General features: G+C 34.5%; 1 protein-coding gene across 2 annotated transcripts in view; it reads right to left on the bottom strand.

Annotated features, from left to right (window-relative positions):
• Kiaa0825 (KIAA0825 ortholog) overlaps positions 1–10,870 on the bottom strand; it is a 309,933-nt gene that overhangs the window by 248,729 nt on the left and 50,334 nt on the right. For both annotated transcript variants that reach the window (XM_026783754.1, XM_026783752.1), the window contains exons 2-4: positions 10,454–10,585; positions 5,576–5,744; positions 2,119–2,788 (exon numbers count right to left, since the gene is read on the bottom strand). In XM_026783754.1, coding sequence (XP_026639555.1) covers positions 2,119–2,788; positions 5,576–5,744; positions 10,454–10,584 — 970 coding nt within the window. In that variant the 5' untranslated portion in view covers position 10,585. The remainder of the gene's footprint in view (positions 1–2,118; positions 2,789–5,575; positions 5,745–10,453; positions 10,586–10,870) is intronic.

Raw genomic sequence — 10,870 nt, forward strand, 5'->3', positions numbered from 1 at the left:
TCAGTTTTCGCTTTGTTCAGTGAAGATACTGAACACCATGTCAGGAGGTTAGAATTAGGTAAAATGATACAAGTCCCTATTTCAACCAATAAATTTTTACGTAAGCAATGCGCTTTCTATAGTCTAGTGTATAATAGCAAAATATCATTGATCATAGAGAAATATAATTATATTAAAGATAATACTTTCCCATTTAGTCAATCCAGATTTTATTCCAAAAGGAATACAAATTACTGTTGCTTCTTGAAGTGGTAATTTGTTAATAAACAAAATTTTGTCCTTGGGTCAAAACAATTGTGTTCTGGAAAGAAACAAGAGCATGACTGGTCTGTTAAGCTATTGCTTCTTATGTGTAGTAAGGACTCTTTGGTTTCCTTATTGATTTAGTGTCTGCCTCGTAATCTTAAACATGGTTGCTACTAAATGAATCATTTGACAAACAGTCAATAAGGCTGAACTAAATTATTTTCAGGTGGCCTACTTGGCCAAGAAAGCTTGAAATTTCTACTCCTGATGACAGAACAGTTCATTCTATACTTTGAGAAACAGTGCAATAGTATAGTAGTTGAAAACAGGTGTTACACAAAACAAACAAACAAAACACACACACACACACACACACACACACACACACACACACACAAACCTATATAGGAGTCTTTGGTGTGGATAGGAATCCTGACTGGGCACAATTCAGAGTGAGTTAATATAAGTATTTATTTCTGTATGTAAAATATTCTCAGCACAGTGCCTAAAATATAGAAAGAACCTATTTAAAAGTGACAACTATGAGAATACAGGTAACAGTGTTTGAGATGGATCAAGGCAATTAGGTTTGTGGGAACTAATTCCAACCCCAGCGTTAAAGTGGAATTACATACTTTGCCTCTGTAGCAGCCCAAGACTCATTTCAACTGAATTATCCTATCTTCCAATATAAACTGTACTTAGCCCAGACAAAACTTTTGTACACAAAAAACTTCATAAGCAAACAGATTTAATACACACACACACACACACACACACACACACACACAATATTTTTTAAAAGCATGCACAGGCATAAAATGTATTTCAAAATTATGTGTTAACAATAAGACGAAAGTATATTTGCTTGGTATAGACCCACCACGATATTGTTGTTGAGTTAGAGGACCGCAATGTCACCTTTGTCCCAGTGGTAACCAACACACCTGCTACACAGTATGAGTTAGCGTCGGAAGTGAAGACTGGAACTTCGAGAGGATGTTGGCTTCCTTGAAAATGTATCTATCACACTAATTTAAGTAAAATATACAGTGACATGCAAAATGTCAACTGGCAAGTAATTAACCAGTGGATAATTTTCAAATACTTAAATAATATAGTTTATGAACTCATTTAGAAATAAAAATTTCTTAATGTTTCATAATTGATAATAACACAATCACATTTTTATTTTTATTTTTTTCCACTGGTTTCCACCATAACAAGAAAGTTTATCATAGTGTTTTCTTTTCTTTTCTTTCCTTTTCTTTTCTTTTCTTTATTCATTAATAACTGAATAAAATTAGAAATTTTAAGTCATTTTATTTATATATTGTAATACAAAATAGAGAAAAAATTAAATGTTTCATAAGGTGCTATACTGCTTAAGCAACTAAAAAATATTTTATGGTAACTATTTAAAATTTATATTTAATATAACTGCCTCACTAAAATGTAATTTTTTGACTTCTAATTTTAGTTAATGTAAATTTAAACCAATTTTCAACAACTCCTCTTAAGTAATACTGTTCTGTCTTTAGAAGATACAGTAAAGTTCATTCTCTTCTGTTGTACACAGATTTGCACATACATTTATATTTGCATGCACACATATGAGTTTCTTTTAGCTAATACTTTCATTTTTATATGACTTCCAGTTTCAGTATCACTAACAATTTAACAAGAGATGAAACACTTCCATGACTGCACGTACAGAAAAGGGAACATGTGAGCTGAAAGCTCATTCATTTATTTTCTGGTTTATCTTGAAGCCTGCAATGGGATTGAACCACATACCAACAACAGGAGAGCCTGAAAGTTAAAGATGGAAAGGGCAGAGTGAAATCAGACAGAAATGTGAGCATCACTGACCCGAAGCACGCATGGTTCCTCTGTGCTTGCTTGAGCTCTTGACTGTTTTAGCTACAGGAACAGCATTTTTTATCAACTGCAGCTCACAAAAATTTTCAAGAATTTTTGCCATTTCTTCAGTAATTGTATCCAGGTAAGATTCTTTAATGAATTGTGTCATTGAGGATGGAGCTAAAATTTCACATAGTATGTTAAAATCCTCTATTATCATTGAATATATCGTGAGCATTGTATTTTGGGATCCATGAACAATTACTTCTAAATCTGAATCTCTGTTGTAGGAAGGAAAGGAGTTTTGCAGAAATTTAGCCAGCAGTCTCTTTTGTATGCTTTGGTACTTGGCAACCACTTCTGATTCTGGGTAAAGCAGGAGGAGCTGCTGCATACATTGACTTTTCAGTTCAATTCTTTGCTGTGAATTGTTGATCTCATTATGGCTTTCTAACCTGCTCACCAAGAAGCGTCGAAGATGTAATCTTATATCATCCCAAACAGACTTTACATCCACAGAGGAGTAATCTTCAACAGAATGCAGACATATCCTGGAGAGGAAAGAGAAAGAGGTCCCACCTAGGAGTGACAGGAATGAGATGTTGCTCTGACAGGAGAGGTCCCAGAGTAGATCCAGGATCATTTCTTCTTGATTTTCTTCATTATTCAATACATCTTGCTGATAAAAGTGAATGACACCATTAGACACGTAATTAAATCTGAGCATAACAAAAATAATTTCTAAGCACATAATTTCTTAACTGATTAAAATTTAGAGTGACTGTCCTATACACAACATAGTTTTGTAAGGTGTTTAGGATTCAGTCAATGCTGACAGTATAGAATGTATTAACCACTATGGATCGGCTATTTGTTGAGTTGTACCTCTGCACATGCATGCACCTTGTAGCCCTCACTATTCTCTGTAACCAAGCTGTAGCAAAGCTACATTACTAAATACAGAGCTGTTAGGAAAAAAATGAGTTCTTCAGACAAAATAAAATTAAGATCATGTCTTAATTAATTCCTGGCAGATACTTTTTATGCCTGAATAAATATACTTACTATAAAACCTCAAACAAAATAAAAATCATTAAGATAATTCTAGAACAAAATAATTAAATATAGTTGGTGCCTAGGAGTTACCAATACCTGCCATCCTGAGAAATACAATTTAATTCTTTGGGAGATTTCAACTTTCATTTAAATTCATTACTGACAACCATGTTAAGAAAGATTTTTACTTTAAAAATTAATATGAGAATATTTCTGTTGTCTCCAAAGAAATAACTATCTCAAACTGGGATAAAGAAATCAGAAAGGCTTCCCAAGAGATGTTAGGGAATTATTCCTTTAACTTTTTGTGTTGGTAGGAAACAATGGCAGGTGTAAGAGGAATAATAAAGGAACAACAGATGACTTTCTTCTTGGACTCTGAATTGCACTACATTCTCCACACATGAGGATTTTCCTAATTATATCCATTTCAGCCACTACTGAAATTAGTTCCCATTCTGTAAGGAGAAACAAGCTTATTAGAAAACAAATGGAAGCAAGGCTCCAACGACATAAAAGTTAGTCTGGCTTTGAAATTTCTTATTGATAAAGAAAGAACAGGTATTACGTATAATTCAGGATTGGTCCCCATTCACTCTAAGTACGCACTTCAATGCACATTTAATGTGCTATTTTAATAATTACAGCCAATATCTATATCTTGTTATATAAAAAAACATTTTCCCATATATTCTCTGGCTTATTCGTGAGGAAAATTCTATGACACTGATATCTGAAAGCTCTAGGAGTCTCATTTCTGGGTAAGGATATCCGGCGTGTGTGAGTGTGAGTGTGGAGTATGTGGAGTGGGGAACTGAGCACAGACACTCGGCTTCATCCTCTCCGCCGGGAGCCTCTGCACATCTCTCAAAGCTCGCACTACTTAGAGCTTTACAGAGCTCTGACATAGGAAATGTTCTCATAGAGTCTAGGACCCAGCAGCACTAAGGCAATTCAATGAGTCAGATGTGTTAGATTAGCATCTCATCTTTACATTTCTCTAAGCCAGCTAATAGTTGTAAATATTTGACCAAACAAAAACCCGTAGACTACAGTGGTTCAAGACGTGTTTTGTATGATTACTTAAAACTTGAAAATATCATTCTAAAGACCAATTTCTTACCTAGTTAATAACTTTTGGTAAAGAATAGTTATATAAAAATGCCATTGAGACTGACACAATTAGCATGTAAAAACTGATGTTATTTTAATTTGAATCTGTTTTGATAACATGGTTATTTGCTCAAAAATAACATGATCAATTATGTAAAAAAAAAAAACATGAATTCGAGCAAAATTAAGTTGGCCGCTGATTTGCAGTGAATAGAGAATGACTTCTGTGTGACAGATGAAAAGATAATTGAAATCCTTTGCTTTTAATTAAAAGAGAAAGTATTATTACATCAAAACAAATGAAATACAATACACATGGCTCCTAATAGAAATTAAAGGAATAACTACATCCATATTTCTTCTGCAAGGCTCCACCTTCAAGAGGTAATGGGTGAGAAGAATTTCCTAAAAGGTTAAGCTTCAGGGCATATAGTCTTCCTTTGTTTTCCTTGTATTACTTCATAAGCATAAAAGAGACATAATAACAACAGACAAAAACTATTTTCATCTGATTCTGTCATCCTAAACCTCAAGATACTTTCCACATCTGCTTTGGTCGCTGCTTTTGATGTTAGGACAAAAACAGTCCTTTTCTCCCTACTAAATTAAATTAAAACCATAGCTAAAGAAATTCTGCTTCCTAAAAATGGTGCTGTTTCTATGAGAATCTGTTTTTGTAACCTAGCCACCCCTGTAGATGTGGGTTTAACAATAACTATTCTTGTTAAAGGTTAACCAAAAAAACTTCCCTCTAGTAGGCAGCTGGCAATAAAGAGAACATCAATTAACAGTGGTCTTGTATACATTTCTGCTTCCACTGAAACAAAACGAAGTGGGTATTATTGTAAGTGAGAATACAGAGAATGAGAGGTGTGGGCACACACACCTCAGATACAAACAAGGGGCTCTTACTGTCTGTGGTTTGAGCACAGAGAAAATTAGCATTGGGAAAGAACACAAAGTCTAACAATCTGAACTTCTTTGGAGACAATCTTGGATCATATCAGCGTGTTCTGCATCAGCATGCTGCATATCACATTACACGCCACCCAGAAAGGAGGCTATTTAACTTCCATTTCCATACAATTTACTTTGGTGCTAAAATTTTTAAAAATAAGTTATAGAATTTGGCAGGGGAAGAAACATATTCCAAAAACAAAAAGACAAAAACATACCCACAAACCCAAACCCCTCCATAAGACAGGATATTACCAATGCAATAAACATTTACATATTGTAATTCAACCAGTTGTATTCCATGCTTCCCCACTCTACCATAAAACAACAATTTTTTTACCATTATTTTGAGGAATGCTATCAAATCTCCATGGGAAATAGATGCTGACTTAGATGAAACAGAATCATAGCTAGCTAGCCACTTGAAGCAGTCAGTTGTTGTCTGCAGCTGCACATCTGGACAAAGTTTGTTTACTTCAAACTGTATTTCTTCAATGCAATGCTCTATGCTACAAAGAAGAAAAATAATTATTTTGGTAGGATGTAGGTAATACCATCTCACAATATCATAGGTTCTTAAATGCCTACATGGTATATGATTGAACACAATTTAAACATATAACTGTTATATGATTGAACACAATCTAAACATACAACTCTATAGAATATCCACATGATGCTAAAATAGTAAGAAATGGTTATTATTCATTTTCATTCATAGTTGGAAATGGTTCAAATTTTTATTGAAATACTGTATTTGGAGAAATAGTAAATATCCAACTACTTGCATTAAAGTATGCATGAGGCCCAGATGTAGTGCACTGCTTACAGTAAACAGAAGTAGAGAACACACCCAATGGCTGTGGAAATCAGAGCCATACATTACATGCCAAAAGGCCAAGGATGGGACATGCAAGATTGCAATCAATGCAATAGTAAAAGTCAAGAAGCATTTACAGAAAGCTTCGGATTTAAAACACCATCTACACAATATTAGTACAGTTAAATACTTATGTTGACATTCAGCTTATTCCAAAACCAAAATACATAAAAAGGTTGGAAGAAAACAAATGTTAATAGATATGTATGTAATAATTGGATGAAGTTTAAATTTTACTTTTTCTCTATTTTATAAGTTCATAGAGCACAAAGATGAGCTGCCTTACTTACAAAAAAGCTTTTTAAAAAAACATATTAAATATTAATATATCTGTTTAAAATTTCTACTCATAAATGCGCTGTTATATGAATATGTAGCGAGCTGCGTGGTGTTACACCTGATGGAGATGTATAATCAACTCCTGAGATGGCTAAGGCCTGACCTATGCTATGATCACGCAATGATTATCAACTGCCTGCATATGCGTGAACCTATGGGCAGTGCCCACCTGGCAGTTTGGGATTGGTTGCCCATGCCTACTTAAGGGCTGAGAGAGAGAGGAGAGAGAGAAAGTGAATAAAGTCCTATAATAAACTGCAGTGAGAAGAGCTCCGGTGGTCGCGTCATCCTTGCGGGTTGAGGGTGGCCGTGACATGAATATCCATATATAATTTTTATATCTATGCTTATAAATCTTCTATGGGGCAAACTGGTGACCCACATGATGGTGGAATATCTAAAGTACAAGAACAAGAATGTTTATAAAAACACATTACTTTGAGTGAACTCACCCAAATCTGACAGTGGTGCAACTTTCTCTTAATGCTATCAAGGAAGACTGTTAGTAAAAAATAATTAATAATTGTTATTAATTATAGGTTCCACATGATAAGACCTTGTGGCGTTTAGTGGCCAAGTTCTGCTTATTAAAATTCATGCTTATGTCCCTGAAATTTATTAGGTACGGGTTGGCAGAGTAAACCTATCCAGGAGACTTCTGGACATGAGTCAATTTAAATAAAGTTACCTGAAAAAAAATAAATTCTGAAAATCCCAGAGCACTTTCATGAAAACCAAGAACTTAAAAGAAAAATACTTCTCTGGCCACAGCGGCGACTTTCCTGAGGGGACGGCAGTCCTCAGAAATGCCAGCTCTAGGTCTGGTGCGCCCTTTCTTTCTTACTGAAGCATTCCCATGGACCTACAAACATGATGCCTTAGGCGTCTGGATACATGTATCAAAAGTTTGTACAGTAGGGTCCTCCCGAGCTTCCTTCAGGGAAACCTGATAGAGTGCAGCAGCAGGACACAGTTTCCCTCAGCTCTCACTCAGCCTCTCAGCTCATCTCTCCAACATCTGAACCTGGGAGGAGGCCAGGAAAGATGTTGAAAAGTATGTGAAGCCTCCAGAGTGCTGGGCACTTCAGTAATTTGTCCAAACACTGACAAAGGGACTAGGCAGGCATTGCAAGGGGCCTCCCGCAGTGCTAGGAACTAAAAAGCTGCACTTGTTTCACTTGATTGTGCTTTCAGCCGCTATAAAATTATCTTGTCAGTCTGTCATTCACACACCACGCATCTTGTTTTAAAAATGCAATTATTTGATTTCATGTCGACTTATATAAAAGGCTATTCCAAAATTTAGGCTCCCAATGAAGTATGTAACCATACCTAACAAATCATCTTATCTAACCGAGATCAAAATTAAACATAAATAAATAAATTTAAACATCTCAAAGGTAGTATTTTTGAAGACTGTATTTCAAAATACGTGTAACGTGTAGACCCTGTCAATAGATGTTAGTCTAAGTTTTCTTAATACCGTATGTTGTTATTTTGAATTAAATACTTAACTGTAGAATTACTCAAAATCTCCTTTAGTAGGAAAGTCAGTTATGAAAACATTACAAATATAATTCAAAGAGCAGTAATACAATAAGCATATTTATTGTTAGAACTCAAATATTACTACAAAACTTAAAAAGTCTGACAAATATTAGACTTGCCTCTTTAAATAGCCACAAAACTCAAATTGACAACATGAGCTGCTTTAGTGAGATATTTTTACAGCACTTTTCTACCTATTTTTTGTATTTTTTCTATTTTTCACTGGAAAAATAAATATTGCAGTAGGCAATTGTATCAGTGTCAACAAAATTTGATCTAAGAACTAAATACAAGTTGTCCATAATTAGAAAATAGAAGAATAAAAATATGTGTATAATGTTCTGTCCCTCTATATCTCATTAAACTAATAAGTTCCAGTCAGCTCAAAACTGTTTAAAGGCTTTGTGCAACTTTCTTATTCAACTGTCTGTGGGTATAATCCAGTCCTCATCCATGCGGGGTATTTATACTATTCAACTGTGGGTATAATCCACAGTACTCATCCATGTGGGGTATTTATACTATTCAACTGTGGGTATAATCCACAGTACTCATCTATGTGGGGTATTTATACTTTTGTTATCAGTTGTGATATGCGTTTAAAGTAAATAATGCATTGCCACTGACTTCTATCCTCAAAAGTACAAGTCACATAGTTTTAGCTTGAGTGGAATAAAGAAATTAACATGAGAATGACTTGAGAAAATGACTGCCTCTCTTGAAAGGCAGGTGAAGGTTCAGTGACCTCTGGGCGCACTGGTCCATTCTGATGAATCACTGCTGTGGGAAGGTGAAAGACTCCGTGGCTCATAAAACTTGATGATATTAAGAAGAAGGAAAAGGAATTCACACTTAAGTTGTCAGGGTCACTGTAAGAAATACAGCTTGGAAAATTCAAGCATAAAAAAAATACTGTATTTAAGAGTGAATTGCTAATGTTCTTTTTCTTCTAAAAGTAATGTGGAAAACCCATATCATACAGATGTTCATTACTCATTCCATGTGCACCACCAGGAGATAAATACAACTGTTCGAATACGAAATACCCAGGGCAATTCAACTGCTGAAGTGTAAGTGTGGCATAACTGATTCGGCACGACATACAATTTTCTAAAAGCTATTCTGTTAGAAGGCAATACATGAGTGCATAAATGATTTATACTCTTGTGAACCATAGTTATTATTCAGTATTTTATTTTTGAAAATATATGTACTCTATACTATTATGTTTATTCTCTAGAGTATAATAAAAACATAATTGAATTTGATGAAAAATAGAGTTGATTCTAAATGTGGTATACAGCACATACAGCTACTCCCTTCTTCCATCCCTGGTGAAGATCAATGGTCACTTGAGGCTATAGGTTCATTTTTAATATAGGGGCAATAAAAGGCTTCTAATGTAAGAATTGTGTCCTATACTATGATTTTCTTGTAAAATCAACATCAAATTTCAACCTAAATAATAAGTTATAAATGCAAAAAGTTTTAATCATTATTATACTCTTAAATATGATTTTTATTGATCAAGTGGGGGCAAAATAGAGAACTATTTAGCAAATAATGAAGCAATATATAACAAAAACATCATTCAGTGCCTTGCTTTGTTTTGATGGCACTAAACCAATTACTATGGAAGCTAATCTTTAAAGAAAATATTTCTACTAAAAATATAAGTAGCTCTGCAATTTACATAAATGGCTTGTCATCTATTTTGTTTAACGTTCCTTTCATTTCTCTAGTTTTTAAACTATCATAAAATACAAAACAAAATGTTACATAACAAATTATTCAGTTAATTTAAATTAAATATCTATACTTAACAGTATGATTATATCATACATGTTACGTTTAATATATATTAGATTATGACAAAACCAAATTCTAAATAAAAAGTTTAATTTTCCCCATTGAAATGAAAAGATTTACTTTCTCTCCTTTTTCTTAAAGCATTGGTCTTAAAAACTCAATTAAAACTCTTTTTACCTTGTTTTGTATCAGGGTCTCAAGTATGCTGTCCCCTAGACTTACTACTGTTTTCCTGTCTCTCCATTCATCGTGTTGGGAATATAGGCATCCCTTGCTCTAAAATAATCCCTCTTACGGGCTTTGTTTACAGCACTTATGACCAGACACCATCATTTTACTTTGCTCCTTCCACTTCAAATTTAAGTTTTGACCTCATCAGACAAGCAGGAATGCTAATTTCTAAATATACTAATGGAAATCTGGAGCCGGGCATGATGGCTCAAGCCTTTAATTACAGCACTTGGGAGTCAGGGGCAGGCCGACTCTGAGTTCAAGACTAGCTTCAAAGTCAGTAGTCAATATCTTTCAATAAGTTAATGGTAAGAAAGACATACAACACTAAAAGAGATAATTCTGAATCTAAAGAAGATGATTTGTAAGTGAGTAAAACACAGAGACAACTTAAACAGCAGCCAGAGTTACCTCGCAGCATTCTGCCCCATCTGTTCGCCAATGTCACTGAAGATCTGCTTAAATTCCAAATCTCCAGGAAGTGAGTTTAATAGAGACTGTAGGTCAAATGAATTACGGGAATATTCATTTAAACTGTCCATTCTGTGAAAAAAGAATAAAAACAAGCAAGTTATAACAAACTGAGGGATGGGGGTGGACACAGTCACCTTAAGTTGTGATGTGGTGGCAAAAGCAATCACTTCCATTTGCAGACAATGAAATAGAGGAGTTCGACAACAACGGTTTCATAAAGCTTATTAGGTTTCGTTTTTAAACGTCATAATTTTCACACTTGTCTGTGGCTTGAAAGCTGCGAAATGCCAAAGACAGCCCAAGCTCCCTGCTGCTTTTCTCACACGTGAATGATGGAGAACAAACTACAGCAAG

Source organism: Microtus ochrogaster, chromosome 19 (assembly GCF_000317375.1).
Source record: "Microtus ochrogaster isolate Prairie Vole_2 chromosome 19, MicOch1.0, whole genome shotgun sequence".
Taxonomy (NCBI): Eukaryota; Metazoa; Chordata; class Mammalia; order Rodentia; family Cricetidae; genus Microtus; species Microtus ochrogaster.